Source organism: Rhinoderma darwinii, chromosome 8 (assembly GCF_050947455.1).
Source record: "Rhinoderma darwinii isolate aRhiDar2 chromosome 8, aRhiDar2.hap1, whole genome shotgun sequence".
In the NCBI taxonomy this organism is placed as follows: domain Eukaryota; kingdom Metazoa; phylum Chordata; class Amphibia; order Anura; family Rhinodermatidae; genus Rhinoderma; species Rhinoderma darwinii.
This window is the reverse complement of record NC_134694.1, coordinates 14,535,564-14,557,744: the sequence shown is the minus strand read 5'-3', so window position 1 is coordinate 14,557,744 and position 22,181 is coordinate 14,535,564. Positions and strand designations below refer to the sequence as shown.

The following is a 22,181-nucleotide window of genomic DNA, read 5'->3' as shown; positions in this document are numbered from 1 at the left end:
GAGGGGGAACAAACTACAGGCTATTCTGTCCTGGGTGGCAAAACATGGCACTATAGTGGGATAATTTTGATCTTTGCTATGAGGCCCCCTCTCTTGCTTGTAGGACACGGATTATTCCCTAAATTCTATTCTTTAAGATATGGACTTTTTCCCTAAATCTTGCTACCATGTATAAGAGAAATATTTTGGAAACAGGTATGAATTAAAATGTCTCCCTAGAGCTCCTCGCTTTTATTCAAAATGTGGTGTTCAAGGCCACATGTTGTTTTGCAACTAAAATAGCAAGATCCGTGCAGATGGTCCACATAAAAAAAGTCTCCTGCCCACGCTTTGTTTGTTTCAGTTCTTGCCTCATCTCTTTTAAAGCTTCTTCATCACGCAAACCCTTCCAGATGTTTTGGCCGAGGATGTAAGAGGATGAAGGTGACAAAATCTTTCCACAATAAAGACTCAAACGAGAAAAATAAATTGCGGTCATTGTAATTATTAGAATCTTGGACATGAAAACTGTAGGTTGTTAGCGGATTCTGTCGTTGAAGACTTCTGCCTCAGTTAATAAGGTGACTATTCTTATAATGTATATAGCAATTGTGAGTAGCCACAACATGACGTCCCATGCTCCTGTACTTCAGCCAACATGCACAGGAAGGGTTAACGTGAATGAGGGCAAATCTAATGTTAAGTAGATAATAATAATTTCCCCCCTTCACACCAAAGACCTGACTTAATGTAGGCAGAAATATCCATATTCTGATGAACTTTACCACTACCTTTCATCTGAGTAGTCACCCAAGTCTGGGCAACCAGGGACTGAATACTCGGACTCACCATTTACTGAATGATTGTCAACCTGTAGTACATGTATCTAATGGGGCAAAGCCATAACTTAAAGGGGTTGTCCGGTTTCAGCAAATTAATGTTATGTTTTGCAAAAGTTATACAATTTTCCAATATACTTTCTGTATTAATTTCTTATGGTTTTCAAGATCTCTGCTTGCTGTTGTTCAGTAGGATCATTCCTTGTTTACTTCCAGTGGATGTAATTCTGTCCATGGTCATGTGATGGACACACAGGTGCTGGGGTGGTTACAAGACATCTCTGATACACCTACTGTGACAAGCCGTGCACCCGTGTGTCCATCACATGACCATGGACAGAATAGAGGGAATATCCATCGAAGGCAAAGGACAATGCTGATATAAGTGAGATTATTTCTTGCTTTGTATACCACTGACAGAAGGGAACAGACGTTAATTTGTGACATCAGATCAGTTTACGACCTAAAGGCACATGTGGCTCTCAAGACCAATGTATTGCGCTAGTTGTACTTGTTACCAGGAACAAAACTATTACTATTCTCATCTTAGACATTTATGGCATATCCACAGGATAGATGCTGGTCCGACCTCCAGTCCCCCGACCCAAGCCCACCTGGTGAGGTAGTCACTGCCCACCACATTCGGCGCAGAATCTGTCCACAGGTGGACGAGAACCCTGGAAACAGCCAAGCTGGCTTAGCTATGAGCTAAAAGTGAATGAGAGTTACAGGAATAGTGTAGAACTGCGAGCTACGTTGTTTCTGTGACTTTGGAGTTATATGTTTAAGATGGGAATAGCCCTTTAACACTAGGGTAAAATCCATATCACTTGGTCGACTTGCACCCCACCTGTTGCATCTGAAAGTGTCTGGTAACCTACGAAAGGTGTAGGACCGAACTGACCGACTGCGCTGGGATCTCCACCAATCGATAATACAAGGGGCTGCGGCGCTCTTTCTTTTGCCCTCCCTTCGGCTATAAAATTCCAAAGAGGCAACAGACCTATTATTTTAGTGCTTGGTGGGGGTCTTAGAGGTTGGACATTTATGGCATATCCCATCAATAAAATATTTTCATCCATGCAAGTGATTCAGCGACATGTCACGTACAAGACAATAAATATACGCGCAGAAGGTGCAAAATCTAAATGTCTGTATTTTATTTTCTTATCAAAACACGGTAAGATCACAGCTAAATCTCCATGTTCACAGGAAATAGACGCAAAACCATAATGTTCAATGGGCAAAAATAGTGCATTTTACTACAGGTCCAGATCATAAGTCATCTGAGGGATGTTAAAAAAATAGAATAAGGTAAGGTTTTCACATTTTGTCTAATTGTAACCACGTTATAGTTAAAAAAATAAAAATAAAAAAAAATCATCAGTGACTTCCTTGTAGTTATTTCATACAGGACGACGTTCCGATAACGGTTCTTACTATTAGTCCTTTAGTCCATTAGACTCGCTGCTCCATTTCTGTAAAATCTTTTCTGCAGCTTCCAGTGTAGCATCCTCCTAAAGAGAAAACATCACCGATCATTACTGCATGCACACTGCCCCCTAGTGTACACACTCTGTTTATGACCCCCGCAAGCAAATGATATAAGAACTTGTACTGCTACCTTAGGGTTCATGCACACGACTGTGTTTTCCTTCAGTCTTCTATCTGCATTTTTTTGCAGATAGCACAATGAGTAATTGCTATGGGGCCATGCAAACATCAGTGTTTTTTGTGGCTCTGTTGTTCCATTCTGCAAATGATAGAACATGCCCTAACCCTGTCTGTTTGTGGACCCATAATGAACAGCACACGGAAGATTTTGCATATATGTTGCTAGGAAACACATGATAAATCGATCACATGACTTTCCTATGGGTGTAGACAGCGAAATACGAATGACACACGGAAACAATACGACCGTAATATACGGACATAAGGGACGATTGCGGAAGCACCTTAGAGGCATTACGGGCCCAAATACGGACACTAGGACCCATATTTTTCGGCCCGATTAACGGCAACAGTCGTCTGCATGAGGTCTTAAAGAGGCTCTGTCACCACATTATAAGTGCCCTATATTGATTACATGATGTGATCGGCGCTGTAATGTAGATTACAGAAGTGTTTTTTATTTAGAAAAACGATTTTTGACGGAGTTATGACCTATATTAGCTTTATGCTAATGAGTTTCTCAATGAACAACTGGCGTGTTTTACTTTTTGACAAAGTGGGCGTTGTGGAGAGAAGTGTATGACGCTGACCAATCAGTGACTAATCAGCGTCATACACTTCTCCCCACTCATTTACACAGCACATAGCGATATAGCTATATCGCTATGTGTAGCCACATAAACAGACTATAACATTACTGCAGTGTCCTGACAATGAATATACATTACCTCCAGCCAGGACGTGATGTCTATTCAGAATCCTGACCACTTCTCTGCACTTCTCTGTGAGTTACAGCACAGCAGACGTAGTCTCGCGAGATTACACTGTAAACTGTCATTTACAGCGAGATCTCGCCGTGCTGTGCTGTAAATCACAGAGACGCTAGAGAAGTGGTCAGGATTCTGAATACACATCCCGTCCTGGCTGGAGGTAATGTATATTCATTGTCAGGACACTGCAGTAACGTTATAGTGTGTTTATGTGGCTACACATAGCGATATAGCTATATCGCTATCTGCAGTGTAAATGAATGGAGAGAAGTGTATGACGCTGATTGGTCACTGATTGGTCAGCGTCATACACTTCTCTCCACAACGCCCACTTGGTCATATAGTAAAACGCGTCCAGTTGTCCTTTAAGAAACTCATTAGCATAAAGCTAAAATAGGTCATAACCGCATCAAAAATGAACGTTTTTCTAAATAGAAAACACTGCTGTGATCTACATTACAGCGCCGATCACTTCATATGCAAGATAGGGAACTTATAATGTGGTGACAGAGCCTCTTTAAGCTCAGTTCACATCTTATTTTTCAGGCACCTCGGATGTCATACGTTGAGAGTATTCCCGACGTATGCCAATCAATTCCATTGTAAAAAAACATATACCACATAGTATAAATTTCTTCACTGTGTCCGACTGCAGACCACGCTTTTCTATAACGTTAATAAAAGAGGTATGCCAAAAGGACACTTTTTGCCATACGTTGGGTGCATAGGGGGCATGTATAAGCATATGACAGGCGCAAACCTCCAATGTAAAACGAGGTGAGAATTGAGCCCTAGGCCTCATCCACACGAACGTGTTTTTGTGTCCGCAATTCACCCGCAAATCTGCCACGTATGAACATGCCCTAATAATCCATATATGATACTGCAAACAGATTTACCTTTACGAAGCAAAATCTAATGTAGTTGTCAAACTGCTTCTTATGTGCGGCGCTGTAAAAGGCAGAGATCGGTATAGCTGCCAATTGCTGCATGGAGAAAGAGCAAGAAACATCCTTATAAATGACTTAGAGAAGCAGATCTAATGTCAGGAATTAAATATTCTTAATATGCTAATTAGCAGCCATTATTAGACATTTATTTTAATTCCACTTTAAGAAAAACGGGTTTTAGGATGTGTAGAATACAACAAAATATTACTTCTGAGCAGTCTTAAAATCTGCATTGAATCCTACTTTATAGATAGATCTTAAAGGAATTGTCTTATGAAAGCCGGACGTGCTTGGGGGAGTCCCCTCTATTAGCAAAATTGGAGAGGTATGGGGGACCTGGATCGTCTATATACTACAGAGACATCCATTGATTTAAATGGCACAGCATGTAATACTATATTTTCCCAGCAGCAGGCGCTGTAGTGAAACTGTATGTCCAGCAGACCTCTGGGTTTTTGACGCCAGATCCACAGTAATCAACTAATCGCTGGTCCAGTTTAAAGAGGCTCTGTCACCAGATTTTGCAACCCCTATCTGCTATTGCAGCAGATAGGCGCTGCAATGTAGATTACAGTAACGTTTTTATTTTTAAAAAACGAGCATTTTTGGCCAAGTTATGACCATTTTCGTATTTATGCAAATGAGGCTTGCAAAAGTACAACTGGGCGTGTTGAAAAGTAAAAGTACAAGTGGGCGTGTATTATGTGCGTACATCGGGGCGTGTTTACTACGTTTACTAGCTGGGTGTTCTGATGAGAAGTATCATCCACTTCTCTTCAGAACGCCCAGCTTCTGGCAGTGCAGATCTGTGACGTCACTCACAGGTCCTGCATCGTGTCGGCCACATCGGCACCAGAGGCTACAGTTGATTCTGCAGCAGCATCCACGTTTGCAGGTAAGTCGATGTAGCTACTTACCTGCAAACGCTGATGCTGCTGCAGAATCAACTGTAGCCTCTGGTGCCGATGTGGCCGACACGATGCAGGACCTGTGAGTGACGTCACAGATCTGCACTGCCAGAAGCTGGGCGTTCTGAAGAGAAGTGGATGATACTTCTATACACAACGCCCAGCTAGTAAAAGTAGTAAACACGCCCCGATGTACGCACATAATACACGCCCAGTTGTACTTTTACTTTTCAACACGCCCAGTTGTACTTTTGCAAGCCTCATTTGCATAAATACGAAAATGGTCATAACTTGGCCAAAAATGCTAGTTTTTTAAAAATAAAAACGTTACTGTAATCTACATTGCAGCGCCGATCTGCTGCAATAGCAGATAGGGGTCGCAAAATCTGGTGACAGAGCCTCTTTAAATATAAAAAGGATTGCTGTGAGTCAAACCCTTTAACCTCTTAATGTCATAGCTATTTTTAAGGTGGAGTTAAATGTTTTGGTCTTCACCACTCCTCATTACAGCCTTTATAACTTTTTTGTTGTATTAGGTCAGGGTCATACACCCGCTGCTGTGGTGCCACAGGTAGGCTCTTCTTCTTCTTTCCTGGATCCAATTCCATTTCTAGTAGAATTAGCATAAAGAGCGAATGTGCGATACCACCCCAAGCCTTGTACCTTGTGTTTTCATTGGGTATTTTTAAGGTACTTTTTGAGGATTTGCCCTCCCCAGACTTTTCAGTTCAGTCTGGTTCTCGCATGTATATGACTTACTTTATGTTTCATCATCCATCTTGTAAAGTAGTTATCGTAAGGTAAAGTGTTGTCGGTGGGAGGGGGAACCTCAGATTCTGCAGAGGAGAATGAAAACCGTTATATTAAAGGGCTTTTCCAGTGAAAAGAAATTGATGTCCCATCCTCAGAATAGGTCATCAATATCTAATCTGTGGGGGTCTGACTTTTGGCACCCCCACCGATCAGTTGATTTAAAGGGGCCGCGGCACTCGTGCAAGCGCTGCTTCATTGAAATGGTTAACATCACACGTAAATACCTTCATAAATGAACTACTGTAAGAAAGAACATAAAGTCTCTGACGTGTGTAAACTTACTGAAGCAAGAGATGTCAGCCACCATAAAGTAAGAGCCTTGGGAAATGACAGGCTTCATCCCCACCTCTGTAAGGCAGTGGTAAAGCCGGTCCCGCTTTTTCTGCAGCTCATCCCGTAACTGTACAAAGTAACAATCAGGTTTTCCCAGCCTCTCCAATTCCTTCTGCAATCCTTGGGCCACTGCTTCCTAGAGGATAACACACTGGTATTATACAGTCTGGAGGCACACTGTTCTGATTTTACCTAAATGAGCTTATCTGTAGAATCTGATTGATTATAGGGGGCATTTTACTACACCCATTATTGTTTAAAAAGATTTACAACTTTTTTCAAACCAATGTCTTCATAGATAAGGATGGATCAGACGTCCACTGCACGGGCTTCTCCACTGACTCATTATCATAAGGAAAGGTAAATGTCTTTCTGGCAGTCTTAGGCTTCTTTCACATTTGCGTCAGGGTCCCGCTCCTATGTTCTGTTGGAGCTTCCCGTCAGAACGGGACCCTGCCAGAAACCATAGGTTGCGACTACGCTATAGATTCTGTCAAAACGACGGAACCCTTGCACAATGGAGACAAACTGAAACCATTTGCACCGGATCCGTCACCATTGAAATCAATGGTGATGGAAACGGAAACCTATGGTTTCTGTTTGATTCAGTCAGGGCTCCGTTCTGACGGGAAGCTCCGACGGAACGGAGCCCTGATGCAGATGTGAACAAAGCCTTAGGCATCTGGCAATCTTTGACTTGCTTAGGCCCCATGCACACGACCGTAATTTAGATCCGCAATTATGGATCTGTAATTGCCGATCAAAATACGGATCCATTCATTTCTATGGCCCACGGATACCTTCCCGTATATTTATAGAAAGGTGTCCCGGCTGTAGAAAGGATCCGCATGTCCTATTTTTTGAATTTACGGACCGTGCTCCTATACTTTATAATGGGAGAACGGCCCGCAAATGCGGGTAACTGTCTGCGGCCGTCCGTGCCCGTAATCATGGACCATGATGACTATCGCCGTGTGCAGGGGGCCTTAAAGGGGTTATCCCATGAAAAACATCAGCTATCCACAGAATAGGTGATAAATGTTTGATCGTTGAGTGCCCAACTGTTGGAACACCACCAATATCTAGAACGGGGGTCAAACATAAGCTCTGCTGCTCCATTCAATGTCTATGGGGTTGACGAATACAGCCGACTACAGTGCTGGCCTATTTCAATCAACCCCATAGACATGGAATGGAGCAGCAATGCGCATGCGTGATTATCGCTTTAATCAATTGCGGTTTTGCAGTGAGGAGGAATGGGGGGTTTTGAGGCCCCTGTTCTAATGATTGGTGGGAGTCCCAGAAGTAAGGCCCCCAGCGATCAGACAATGATCACCTATTGTCGGATAACAAATCAGCTGTAGCCAAGAGATGTCCTTCAATTATTTAACCTTTGGATAGTTTATTTCCACTTTGGATAGCATCATTAGTCCGTATGGAAGTATGAGGGTGAGTCCTATCCCTCCTCTATTAGCCAAAGTGGCCTCTATGAAAAGCTGGTGGACCCAGTGAGCCCATGTATTACACAGACAACAAGCAAATCCAATAAATGAATAGTAAGCACCCACTTACCCCAGTATTGAATGCTTGGAGCCCCCCTTACAATCAGATCATCACCATTTAGGGAATCAGCCATCGTTCAATCAGATTCTAACATAGTTTTGCATTGAAATTTAAAGGGATTGTCCATTAGGAAGCACATTTTAAGGGTATAATCTCAGCCACTTCCCCTCAGTCTGGCTTCCCATGAATGCATACTGCACACGGGAATAATGAAACACTACCACACGATGTGTTCTGCATTGATTGAAGTGGTCATACCCCCCATTTATCTGGTCATGCTCTTACCTGAGCACCGGTCGCACAGTGATAGACAGAATTCTGATGCACCGTCCTGAGGTGTTTAAGAAGACAATCGGGACCCAATGCCCAACCCACCTGTAACACAGAATACACGTTGATTTTGAGGGATGTAATTTGATTTAGGAATGTAATATGACTTTAAAGAAGCACTAAAAGAATCTCTAGAGTTTCTTAGGGATTTTTTTGGACAATATTTAAATTGAATTACTGAACACTACAGTCCCCGACCTAAAATGCCTGATAACAGAGAGTAATAGATTGCACTCTACCGAACAGCAAATAGAGAAGATAAATTATAGCGTTAGTGTCCCTTAAATGATTAAAAATACAAAGTGTGACATCAGTCGGTATATTCACCTTCCATCCAGTGGCGCTAAATGTCTTGCCAGCGCTTCCAATCGTTATGGTTCGGTCCCACATTCCTGGAAGACTAGCTGAGGACAGGAACAGAAACAGTGGTAAGGGGCTGTAAACCGATTTGTTTAGGTCCTCTTACACGGTTCGTCCTGGGCCGTGTAAACAAGCGCCGATCAACGAGACAGAACTTTGATCGGCGCTCGTTTCCTCCTTTCACAAGGAGCTAGTATGGGGACGAGCGCGCGGTTCTCCGATCACTCGTCCCCATACATTTCTATCATGTCGGAAGCACGTCTCCCTGTTTACACAATGATAATATTTATCATTTTTAAAACGATACGATCAGCAGATGATTGAGCGTTTGCTCGTACATCTGCTCATCGCTGCCCTGTTTACACAGCGAAATTATCGGCAGCGAGCGTTCTATGAATGAGCGTTTGCCCAATGATTGGCCTGTATAAAAGGGCCTTTAGTGTTGAGATTTGTACAATAGGTCATATCTGCAGTGTCTGTAGTTAGATGCACAGATGCAGGGTCATCTGTTAAATGTAACTAAAGGGTTAAGCCAGTAGGCGCTAAGGTTGGGTTAAAGGGGTTTTCTCATCTCATAAAGTGATGGTATATTGCTAGGATATGGCATCGCTTCTGGATCAGTGGGGGTACGACTGCTGGGAATCTTACCGATCCTGAGAATGAAGGGGCCGTGGCGCTGGTTTAGTCCCGGTCACTGTTTTTCGCTACACAGCGGCGCTCCCGGCCGCCTGTGATGCTAGTAATTCAGCTTTCATACTCACCAATACGTATATGTTGGTTCCCGTCGTACACCAGCCATTCATACACTTCATCAGAGATACAAAGAAGGTCATATTTCACACAAATATTGGCGATTTCCTCCAGCTCTTCTTTATTAAATACCTAAAAAAAAACAAGCAAGGAAAGTATTAGGCCTCATGCACACGACCGTAGCCGTGTGCACGGCCGTGATTTTCGGGTCGGCCGGCTGCGGACTGTCAGCCGCAGGCCGCCCGCACATGCACATGGCCGCGGCCATTGTTTTCAATGAGCCCGGACCGCAGAACCGGGCCGTAATAAGACATGCCCGTTCTTTCTGCGGTCCGGGCTCCCGGGCCGTGCACGGACCGCAAAAACTACGGTCGTGTGCACGGCCCCATAGAAAAGAATGGGGCCGCAATTCTCCCGTGGATTTTCGGGGGAATTGCGGCCGCAAAAACACGGTCGTGTGCATGAGGCCTTAGATACTCAGAACATCCAGTACATAGTAAAGTAAAGGCAGTAGCAAAACCAATTATAACCTGTGTTTGTGGGTGTTATTTAAAAGTTACCACCACTCAAAATCTATGATTCATCTCAGGTTTAGAGATCCAATTTTCCAATACTTTACTAGTCCATTCTAATTTAATACAGGGGGACCCCCATTCAGGCTCCTTATCTCTTGCTCTGGATGACCCAATACATTCTTACATTACACACATAGCCCAATGATCTCAATGGGCTCTGTGTAATACTTCATTTCCCCTACGGTGGTGCTGCAGGGAAACGGAACACTTGCTACCAGGTTCTCCCGCCGCAGGACATCCTCTGATCAGTTTACTGTCAGGTGACCCTTCTGATAAAAAGGTATTGTTCAAAGTGGACAATCCCTTTAATTCAGGCATTTACAAGCCTAACCACAAAAGCTTCAATTGCTGTCAATTGAATTAAGAGATTTGTGCTGTGAATGGGTTTGTTAGCACACAAGGAGACTTCATGCAAATCAGAAATCTTCCTGTTATGTCAACGATACGTGTGTTGCCGTCAATATTTGCCCATATACTGAGATATATACGCCGATCGTTCCTATCTATTTCTGTAGGGAGAGGGGAATAAGTCGCTGCCAGACACCTCTGACAGCAGCTTATGTCTTGGGAGAAGAAAAGATCAAGCATGTTGACATCCAACATACCCGAGCCTTCTTCCTCTCCAATCTGCTGCCGGGAGGGACCCCCATACACATTAAATCATCAACCGTCAACAATTGATACGTTTATAATGCACAGCAGCATTCGAGCCGCATTTGCCAGGATCAGAGAAACTCTGATCCCGGCAGTTAACCCTCTCAGTGTTGCGGCACTGTACAAGGGGGAACCCCCTTGTAGCCGTGATCGCCAGCCCTGGCGACATAATTGTTGGGGCTGGCATCACTATGGAGACAGGATGGGACCAGAAGAAGATCCTCAGGTCTGTCTAAGGACAGGCACATTATACTGGCATACATATGTATGCCAGTATATTGTATTAAAAATATTATATTAAATTAAAGTTTCTTTAGGAGATTAATTTTAAAAAAAAGTACAAAAAACAAAACAAAAAAACTTGGTAAAAAGTTTCAATAAACAAAATGTCACAAACGCTTTTCTAAATAAAATACATTTGATAAAAAAACAACAACGAAAAAACCCACATATACACTAACATAACCTGCACATCTTTGGTATCCCCATAACTGTCACAACATGTACTATAAATATACACTTGTTGTAGGTCAACAATAAACAACCTAAAAAAACAAACAAACATATAACAGATGTGTTTTCTTTTCCTCCCAACTTAAATTAATAAAAGTTAAACGCTAATATATATGTACCCCAAAATGGTACATTCAGAAACTAGAACTTGTCCCACAAAAAGATCAAGACCTCATATTGCTGCGTTGAAGCAATGTTAAGATGAAAAATGTTGTCATGTTCTATGCTTAGGTTGGGTATATTACCTGGCATTAGAACTAATATGGACAGTGTAGACAAAAGAAGAACAGAGTCTGTAGCCAGTATTATCAAAAAGTATCAATACAAAACTTTATTCAGATATGCAAAATGACAAACATTTAAAAGGATGTATCAATTAGGAGAAACTCCAATAAAATGACATAGAGACAGAACAGGAAAGTCAAGATAAGTGTAAAGAACCCTTATAAAGTATAGGTTTATGGCAAGACCATCACTAGTATGGCATAACATAGTGACATCTCATCTCCTACTTTGACACTGTTTGAAAGGAGTAAGTATTCCTGAAAACAAGCATCAGGTGATGTGGGTAACGGGTCTAAACCAGGCCCTGAATGTAAAGATAACTATGATGATCTTACCCATAGGCGTCCTAGGCTAAGTCCCGATCGTCACTGTGTGCGCCCCTATTCCCCACACCAGGGAGAGATACTATAAGGCCTTATCCAGACGGCCTTGATCGGTCTGTGATATATGGACCGCGTATATCGGACGCATTTCCCGGACCGACCACAGTTCAGGGAGCCGGGCTCCTAGCATCGTATTTATCTATGATGCTACAAGTCACTGCCTCCCTGCGGGAATACTGTCCCCTACTGTTCAGTACAGAACAGAATTCCCCTGGGAGGCAGGGACTACTAACATCATAGATAAATACGATGCTAGGAGCCCGGCTCCCTGAACTGTGGTCGGTCCGGGAAATGCGGTCGACATACGGTCCATATGTCACAGACCGAACACGGCCGTCTGAATGAGGCCTAAGGTACATGAAAACAAGATTATTTCTTTAATCACTTACTTTTCCCAGTGGATTATTTGGGGTGTTTAATACTATAACTTTAGTATTTTTATTGATCTTCGCTTCTAGCTCTGTAGGGTCCAACCGCCAGTCACTGCTGCTTGGGGGATTTCCATCATCCGCAGACTTCTGTTACCACATAGAAAAGATATATTAAGGAACAGTATGATAAATGAAGGATCCGTCGTAAGTTTATGCAATTCTTGCGTATTTATTTTAATCTTTTTAAAGTACAAATCTGTAAACTCAGAAACACCTTATATAATGTCACCATTGGAACATCGCTAAAACCATTTTCACTTTGGGTGTGAATGGAGAAGAATACAACATATAGCTCAATATCTGTACACGATAAGTACAAAAAAGTTACTTTTCATAATAAAAATAAATATATCAAGTAGTGATAGACCCAGCATCATGTCTACTGGTCCCAGCACTGACACATATGGGGTTTCTTATGCACAAGAGTTTGTTTTTTTAGGAATAAAACCACTTACAGGTCTCAGGGGAACATATACACACCGTCCGCCGGCCATTAATGTCATTGGTTCATAGCAGTCGAAGAACGGCTCAATCATAATGACCTGGGATAGAAAGTTACATATTAGTTACCTTTACCCCCTGAATGATCAGCTGACATTTCTGTTCAGTCCACGCGGTGGATTTTCCGTGGTGAACCCCGACACAAACTCCACCGCGGAAGATTCCTCCTCCCTTTGACTTCAATGGGAGGTTTGGACGGAATCCGCCCAAAGATCGGGCAGGAAGCTTCTTTATGGGGTAGCGGGTAAAAGAAGCGTCCGACTCCCATTGAAATGAATAGCGGGCAGAATCCGCCACAAAAATTCTGCCGTGTGAACAGGGACTTACTGATTTTGTACCTGCTGGTTTAACAGATTTAACTTTTATTCTTGTTAGGGTTTTAGCGTGTGAATGTAGTAAAACTATATTCATTGATAGCCCACGCTGGTAATTTTCCCCTATAGAGTTATGTGTTTCATGTCCATTTCTCCCACAGCTCTTCTGCGGATATACTGGTCATGATCCACACAAGCACTGTACATAATCTATACTACACCTCCCTGCACCCTTGTTACTTATACCAGCATGAGTTTAGTGCCCATTACAGGACCAGCAGGTCCTGCTTCCCCCAGACAGCCCTTGATTCAGCCATTAGGGAGACATATATACATATTCTTCCTTCTCTAACCCTGTGGTTAAGGAGGGAGCACAGATCTAACAGTACAGGGTTATATAGGGTTAAAAACAGGCAGACATACAAGCTGACCCTCCAGCAGGCTGAGAAAACAGGAACAAGACTCTTAAAAAGCCCCAGAAAAGTTCTGAAAATGTAAATACATGCAGCAATTTGTCTAGATTTGGTGGTGACATGCCTAACTGAGCAAATGGAAAAATGTAGACGGCTTTAGTCAGTGCGCCCAGAATTCGCCAAGCGAGGGCAACAAGTACACATACTCCAAGAAGAAGAATGAACTTTAGCTGAGGGGTGTGAAAGGGCAATCCATAATATTAGGATGAGTGATATAATGCTGTGTTACCTCATCTCCTTCATCCACCAGAGCTTGGAAAGCGCAAAAAAGAGCACCGTATGCGCCCACTGACACCATGACGTTGGTAAAAGGATTCAGCTCTTGTCCTAACAGTGGTCCAAACAGCTGGGCGATGGCCTTCACCAGAGGAGGGTGTCCCTAATAATGAAACAACATAATGCCCATGAGGGTGTGAGTGGAGTTACCCATTACATTTACGGTAGTGCAGTTATATTAAAATAGACATGTGATGGTGGTGAAAACCCATAATTGTCAGTAAGTAGCACTACTATACTAATAGTAGTGTGGAGATGCAAGGTGTCACCCAGCAGTATGGTGCCTATTGCTAGGCAACCGTCCAAACTCATTCAGCCACTGGAAGGCAGAAATTAGGACTAATAAATATGGGAAATTCCGCTTATTATGGGAATTTTAAAGAGAATAAACTAAAATAGATGAGAAGAGATGACGGATGATTTCCAAGCTAGACACGGACTGACATGACGGATGAGGTGTTATACTTACAAAGGCTCTGGTATACTGGTTCAGTAAGGTGTGCTCATCCGTAATGGCTTTGGAAAATGCTTCTTTCACATAACTCGGAGGAGAAAAGTCAGGGAAGCCTTGTCCTAGGTTCACAGTTTTATACTGATCAGCGAGGCTGACAAATTCCACCCTGCAAGATGAGAAGTTGTGTGTTCAGCTCAGAGCTTGGATGTTGGACAATTGTTCTCGACCCCATATTATTATCCCTATTTTTGAAGGGCTGCCCCTATTCCCAAACATGCAACTAAAGGCAGAACATTGTTTTTTTTTGTTGATTTTGTAAATTGCACCGCCTCCCCCCTCCTTAGCGGCACCCTACGCGGTTGCCTACTCTGCCTACACTCGTCCCGGGCCTGGTGGCATGTTCATTTTGTTGGGATTTTTAGAGGAATGAGGTAGAGTAACTTACAATATGGAGTATATATATATGTATATATATATATACATACCCCATTCAGGTCTGTGGGAGCTGTAATGGAGGCCATATCATCACCCAACTTTCACTAGAACCGGTATAATTGGAAAATATTTATGGATATATACAGGTGAATCCCGCCATATACCGGTCAGGGAAACACCTCCACAAAGATGAATTATTCATGACGGGAGAATATTTGGCCCGAGGATAATGTAAAGGTTTTGGCTATGTGACCATCCAGTCGAATTAGTCTCAAGGTCAATTCCCAATTAATAACACATCCCCGGACTCACCAGATATTTTCATCCGCTCCCTCCAGTCTCCGGGCATGGATCCGCTTTGCCATCCTGTCCTGTATGTGGGTAGTAAAAGCATAGAGTGGTGAGAGGCAGCTCCGAATCCCCCTCGTCTGAGGCTGTAAAGAACAGTGACCACAGGATCGGCCCCCCCACCCTCTCCGTATGGAATCGGGCAGGAAAAGCAGACACTGGACTTTGGTCTTTGTAAGAGCTAAAGAATGTGACTGCATTCTGGCAGAGGGGATGCGTTTTATTATGTGTGAACTGGACCGTGAAACGTTGTGACTACTTGAATGGGCGCCATACGGTAATGGACACAAGTGCTTATGAAATGATGCCCTATGTACCCCAAAGTGACCTCAAACTTTGACGCAGAGAGCAAAGACTTCTGTAGGAGGGTTAATTAATAACATGGTACATTACAAAACAATCATCGCACTGTCCGCTAGTCTTAAAGGGACATTATAGTCAGAAATTTACATAAAGTTACATATGCTGACATCTAGTGGCCAACAAGCTACACTGCAGTGAGGTGCAAAAAAACCAAAGCGTTTTACAGCCTACAGTGAAATCACTTTCACTTTATTATCACTAGTAAGCAGAGGATAAAGGTGCCCATACACTTTAGATAAAATTTGGCTGTACCCCATGATTTCGGCAGGACCAGCTGATTATCTAAGGTGTAAGGAAGTTCCCTGAAAGTAGGAGCGGCATGTTGGATTTTAACATGCCCGATTCTTTGTTCCTGCAGGAGATAAGCTGCTGCTTCTGACTGGCAGCGATTTATTCCCCACTCGCCATTGAAATAAACATGTGCGCTCGGCTCAGCCACGTTAATGGTGGAGTCCGGAGGAATAGCTGTTAGCGGTCTGCCAAATGATTGTCATCCATCTTTAGGCCTCATGCACATGACCATAGCCATGTGCACGGCCGTAATTTTGGGGTCGGACGGTCGCGGAGTGTCACCCGCGGGTCGCCCGCAAATCGAGGGCCGTGCAAATGACCACGTGCATTAATTTCTATGAGCCTGGACCGCAAAAACACGACCGTAATAAGACCTGTTTGTTCTTTTTGTGGTCCAGGCTCCTGGGCCATGCATAGGCCCATTGAAATAAATGGGGCCGCAATTCACCCGCAGATTTGTGGGTGAATTGCAGGCGCAAAAATACGTTTGTGTGCATGGGGCCTAACGTGTAAAGCTAGTGTATGACAGAATGTTAGTTCTACAGTACTGCCTCATATAGAGCAAGGTGAGGAGGCGGGGTTATCTGAAGGGCGGGGCTGCTTATGTCACTTCCTGTCTCAAGTTCTAGACTCTATTGGACTGTCAAGCGCTGTCAGTAATTAGGCTCCATGCAAACAACCGTATTTTTCATCAGTAATTATTGACAGTAATTACGGACCCATTCATTTCTATTGGTCACGGACGCCTTTCCGTATTTTTACGGATGTATTGCAGTATATCGTGATTCTGACAGCCATCTATTAAGCCCTGCCGGAGGCAGCGCTTAATAGGAGTACAGAGATGGCGGACCTGGGGGCCTTCATTAGGCCCCCAGGCAGCCATAGCAACCATTGCCCCCCACCCGCGATTGGGGGGCGCGAAGAGCTGTTAGAGGGGGTCGCCCCCCTCTTTCTAACGATTTAAATGCTGCGGTCGCTATTGACCGCAACATTTAACGAGTTAAATTAGCGGGATCGCGCTCGTTACTCTGAAGTGTCGGCTGTAACATACAGCCGACACTGGCATTGTATGGAGCGGGTTCACTCCGTGAGACCGTTCCGTACTTCCCCTACCTGACTTTGGCGTATGGATATGTCAAATGTCGGGAAGGCGTTAAATAAGTTAAAATAACATAAAAGCTAAAATAATGATTGGCGAGTACCCCTTTAAAACATTGTGAAGTGGCAAATTTCCTTTAGGCTGAATGCACACGTTGCGTAATTTGCTGAAAATACGCCGTAAGGCCTCATTTACACGAGCGTGTGCGTTTTGCGCACGCAAAAAAACGCTGCGTTTTGCGTGCGCAAAAGGCAATTGACAGCTCCGTGTGTCATCCGTGTATGATGCGCGGCTGCGTGATTTTCGCGCAGCCGCCATCATAGAGATGAGGTAGTCGACGCCCGTCACTGTCCAAGGTGCTGAAAGAGCTAACTGATCGGCAGTAACTCTTTCAGCACCCTCGACAGTGAATGCCGAACACAATCTACACCAACCTGTGAATAAAAAAAGACTTTCATACTTACCAAGAACTGCCTGCTTCCTCCAGTCCGGTCTCCCGGCCGTTGCCTTGGTGACGCGTCCCTCTCTTGTCATCCGGCCCCACCTCCCAGGATGACGCGGCAGGCCATGAGACCGCTGCAGCCTGTGATTGGCTGCAGCCTGTGCTTGGCCTGTGATTGGCTGCAGCTGTCACTTGGCCTGAATTGTCATCCCGGGAGGTCGGACTGGAGGAAGAAGCCGGGACTTATCGGTAAGTCAGAACTTCTTTTTTTTTTTTACACGTATATGTATATTGTGATCGAAAGTCACTGTCCATGGTGCTGAAACAGTTTAAGTCTTTCAGCACCGTGGGCAGTGACTGTCTCCTGACGTCGCGTACCCGAACATTTTTTGCCGGGTTCGGTTAAAACGAGTTCGGCCGAACCCGGTGAAGTTCGGTGCGCTCATCTCTAATTTGACACTCCGTTTGGATGTTTATAACCAGAAAAGCACGTGGTGCTTTTCTGTTTACATTCAGGAGTTTGACAGCTCTTGCGTGATTTTCGCGCATGCAACGCAGGACCGTCAGTGTGGCATGCGTTGTTTTCACGCACCCATTGAAGTCAATGGGTGCGTGTTGCGTGAAAAACGCAAGAATATAGAACATGTCGTGAGTTTTACGCAACGCACTCACGCTGCGCAAAATTCACGCATCGTCTAAACAGCCCCATAGACTATTATAGGTGCGTACGACACGCGTGAAAAGCACGCGCGTCGCACGCGCGTATAATACGCTCGTGTAAATGAGGCCTAAAACCGCAAGAAATGTGCAGCAAAAACGCATCTGAATGTGTCTTTTTGATGCATTTTTAGGTGCGGTTTTTCCGTTTTGCTGCGTAAATCGCTGCGTTTTTATGCTGCGGCTTTTGCTGCGTATCTCCCCAGAACTAGGGAGATAGAATTCGCAAGTGGAATCGTGGGATAAATTGACTTGCCGCAGTTTCGAATATACGCACCGTGGGTCAATTTACTTCTCGAAAAATACCGCAGCGTGGACATGAGATTCCCTGGAATCTCATTGCTTATGCCAGTACTGTGTTACGCTGCGGTTTTTCCGCACGCAAATTTGCGCAGAAAAATACGCAACGTGTGCATTCAGCGTTAAGGTCTAGTAATACGCAACGTATACATTCAGCTTTAAGGGCTAGTTCACACAGAGTTTTTGGGCGCAGTTTTTAACATGAAAAGCGCGCCAAAAAATGTCTGAAACTGCCTGCCACTGATTTCAATAAGAGGCATTGGCGTTTTTTTTTACCGTGAGCGGAAAAAAAAATACTCGCGGGGAAAAAAAGCGACTTGCTCTTCCTTCCCTCGGTTCCATCTCTGACCTCCCATTGAAATCAATGGGAGGCAGAGAAAGCGTTTTTCGCCCACAGAGCTTAAGGCCTCGTTCACACTGAGTTTTTTGCAGGAGGAAAATTCTGCCTCAAAATTCCGTTTGGGATTTTGAGGCAGATTTTGTCCTTCCTGCACGTCGTTAGCCGCGATTTTCGCCACGTATTTCGCAGAGTTTTCTGCTCGCGCCCATTGAGTGCTACAGGCAAAAAAAAACTCTGCGAAATACGCTTGCTCTTCCTCCCATTGATGTCAATAGGAGGTCAGTGTCATAAACGCGCGAAAATAGGGTGTGTCCCTTCTTTCTCCCGCGAGCGGTAAAAGAAAACCGCACCAGCCTCCCATTGAAATCAATGGGAGGCATTTTCGGCCGGTTTCCGCTCCAAAAAGCTCGTCAAAATACTCCGTGTGAACAGGGCCTGATGGCCGCAGCCAAAAGACCCTGCAAAAAAACGTGGCAAATAAAGGCAGGACAAAATCTGAGTCAAAATTCCTGAAGAAATTTTGAGGCAGACTTTTCTGCCTGAAAAAACCACTGTGTGAACATAACCATCTTGAGGCATTTTCCGCTTCAAAAACCCCATTGAAATCAATGGTAGACGGAAATAAACAAGTTTTTTTTTACGCTTTTTGTGACAAGTTTTTTGTCGCGATTTTGGATGCGTTTTTTACGTGTTTCTTGGCAAAAAACGCTTGCAGTTCTTTCCTTTGTTGAAGAAATAGGTAAAAATAACCGCCTTAAAAACCACGTCAAAAACAGCGGCAAAAAAATCATGTGGTGCAAAACCACTTAAAAAAAAAATGGAGCCGATTTTTCCAGGCACAATTCTCTGCCTGCAAAAAACTGTGTGTGAACATACCCTAAAGGAGGAGGCCTCTTCAGGACAGGCCTAATAATGTTGCACTGGGGGGGGGGGGTAAACTGTCTAATAAACCTCCCCTTAAAGTGCCAGGGAAGGGGCAGAACATATGGGGACAACACTAACAATTATGTCAGAAAAAAACATTAGAGGGGGCTTATAATCTGAAACCCGCACCAGTTCCTAGGGCGAATGCATGTTCATCTGACAGATATTCCTCCTGAATCTTCCGTTACAATTGGGTTTTGATAGACTTGTGAGCCTGCGAGAAACTCATCCGGTCACCCCAGTTATAAAATAGACTATGGAGGAGATATTTCTAAACTGGCGTAAAGGAAAAGTGGAGTAGTTGCCCAATCAGATTTCGCCTATCATTTTTCAGAGGCTTTTTGGAAAATGAAAGCAACAACTTGATTGGTTGCCATCGACTACGCTATTGATTCCGTCGTTAAAATGGAAACCTGCCGGAATAGTGACGAACGGAAACCATTAGCAATGTTTCCGTCACCATTGATATCAATGGTGACTGTAACGGAAGCTGTGGTTTCAGTTTGACTTTCCGTATGAATTGGGTCTTGTGCCATCATGGCTACCATGTAATACTCCATTTCCCTTGAAGTGACAGGCAGCAGCTTATCCTGGCAAAGACAGCTGATCGACGGGGGTGAAAGACGCTAGGCCTAAAAGGCTTTGCGCTCTGGCTACTAGGACATCCATATGCCTGTGTCTAAGTGGACAATATTCAATGAAGCCATTTTGTCACAACCTCTCCACAAAACACGTGAGGTGGCGAAGAGGCCTACACGGATCCTCAGCCATCTCACCTTGTGTCTTCATTTGCCCTACACTCTCCCTGCATATAAACGATACCTTAGGTTCAATGTGTGGAAGACGAAGACCTAAAAATGGCCGTGCACATTAGATATGACAGGATCCACCATAAATCTAATTTGTTTAGGGACGTCCCAACAGTTCCCCATCTCCCAGAGGACAAAGCCATGGCTCTAGATAACATCTGGCGCCATTTATCCTACGCCCTCCCCCCGTTATTGAAACAACATGCCTATTCAGATGAGAGCTCTCTGAGGGGTCCATTTACATACATAAAAAATATCAAAAATTGCCACGGTTTGCGATGTGGTTTTTGCAGGTAAAAAAGGGTGCACTCACATGTTGTGGGCCGCATGTGGACCAAACCCACATGCGGTGGCCATTGGTCTCGCAATTTTGCCAGTAAAACTGTGGTATTGCTGGCAAAATTGGAAGGCCATTGGCCACTGTATGTGGGTGTGGTTTCGCCCACATGCGGCTGCCGCAACGTAAGGTTGCCTAAATTTGTCTCATGTAACCGCACCCTAAGCTGGCCATACATCAGTGATTTCAGACAGCATATTGATAGGGGTGGGGTCCAACCTCTCTGGGACCCCAACTGATCACTAAAACGAAGGGCCTATAGTGCTTTTCCGTGTGCCAGGCCACTTCAGACTCCAACATGAGGTTGCCCATTTATGTCACATCTATGGCGTAACTGACTGCAATGCCATTATGTATCTGGTAGGGAAACTTTTTTGGCACGTACTGTTATATCCTCCCCTGCGAGAATACGTCCGTACATACGGCATCCGATGGAGAATGCCATGTATATATCTCCTAATGAAAGGTGATCCAATTCCATTTTACTTTCGCCATTGAAGTCGCACAGCGAAGTCAATAATCTGTATTGACGTCTATGGGGGAGGGGCAATAGTGTTGGCGTTCATCAGGCTGCCTGGTGACCTGTAATGTGTGATGTTGGGGAAACCGCATTGTATGATGTGACATTTGAGCAATTTAAGTCACATGACCTTTTCCTGCGCTGTCGTCACGGTGACACAAAATGTTTGGTTTATTTCTATAGGAGCACAACTTTTGGGTGGTGACCACATTGAGACCCAGTGCAATCCTATGGCAGCAACAGTCATGTGACTTTTATTCCACCTATCATTGCGCATCCAAAGACCCCAAGCAGCCCTGGCCTAGTCTACAATGTATGCCAACTGTTCCCGGAAACCCCAAAACACACCACAGAGAGGCTGGTAAATACATACACGTCCACAGTATGGTGCAACACCAAGGTCAGCTCATAACTGGCAATACTCCTGTCCGGATAGAGTCTTCATGCCCGGAATAAAGATGGCGGCGACTGGATTTCAGACTCCGCCCCTGTGATCTGTTTGTCCCAGGAACACTGGATCCTCCCTCCAACGCCGGCTCCCAGACCCAACCCTCGGGATACCGGCGGCCCCACCCCCCACTCCCCGGGACGATGCGTCACTTCCGGGGGTGGAGATGTGGAGCACTGCGGTGGCGAGGGACAAAGCGGAGAGTAGTAGAAGAAGGACCGGACGCGTCACGGGGGATCAGGTAGGACTATGGGAAACGGCTGGAGTTATACCGGGGGGGGTGGACCAGACCATTTGGGAATGTAGGGGGGTGTTGGAGGAGATGACCTGGAGAAATGTGTGGGACGTATATAGATGACAGAAGTGACTCCTGGTGTGTGTGTGTGTGTGTGTATATATATATATATATATATATATTATACATACCTGGCATTATATGCCCAATCACATGGGCACCCTGGTACACCCCTCATTCCACCTGGCATGACTGCCCCCATTGCGCCAATGTTAGTAACTCCACCTTATATAGCTTTCCGGTTGTATGTCTGCACATTTTTGAATATGAAATGTTGAAATCTCTAATATATCGTACGTTATCGATTAATTACTATATTCAGTATCACCGCTTGCTGTCGGTGAGTTTTTTTAATCCAGAGGCTAAAAAAAAACAGGTCCTGATC

The 22,181-nt window shown here is 44.3% G+C and overlaps 1 protein-coding gene across 2 annotated transcripts; it reads right to left on the bottom strand.

Moving 5' to 3' along the window:
* Nucleotides 1–1,956: 1,956 nt before the first annotated feature.
* Nucleotides 1,957–21,716, bottom strand: KYAT1 (kynurenine aminotransferase 1). 2 transcript variants are annotated; one of them, XM_075835210.1, is made up of 13 exons: nt 21,427–21,716; nt 14,876–14,934; nt 14,144–14,294; nt 13,628–13,777; nt 12,566–12,652; nt 12,069–12,197; nt 9,281–9,401; nt 8,487–8,563; nt 8,115–8,204; nt 6,216–6,402; nt 5,880–5,956; nt 4,162–4,248; nt 1,957–2,335 (listed from the first exon to the last, which is right to left on the bottom strand). In XM_075835210.1, the coding sequence occupies exons 2-13, from the start codon at nt 14,926–14,928 to the stop codon at nt 2,261–2,263; spliced, it is 1,284 nt and encodes a 427-aa protein (XP_075691325.1). In that variant the 5' UTR covers nt 14,929–14,934; nt 21,427–21,716; the 3' UTR covers nt 1,957–2,260. The 2 variants fall into 2 exon arrangements, with proteins under 2 accessions (XP_075691325.1, XP_075691324.1); XM_075835209.1 differs by lacking the exon at nt 21,427–21,716 and having other exon boundaries at nt 14,876–15,193.
* Nucleotides 21,717–22,181: the final 465 nt, after the last annotated feature.

What these genes read in the sequence shown, in the direction of transcription:
- KYAT1 (XM_075835209.1), bottom strand. Translation starts at nt 15,111, where the DNA reads ATGCAGTCACATTCTTTAGCTCTTACAAAGACCAAAGTCCAGTGTCTG. An exon ending in TATATGTTCCCCTGAGACCT is followed by an intron (nt 12,198 to 12,565) that starts GTAAGTGGTTTT and finishes ATGTGGTAACAG; the next exon opens with AAGTCTGCGGATGATGGAAA. An exon ending in GATGGATGATGAAACATAAA is followed by an intron (nt 4,249 to 5,879) that starts GTAAGTCATATA and finishes TTCTCCATGCAG; the next exon opens with CAATTGGCAGCTATACCGAT.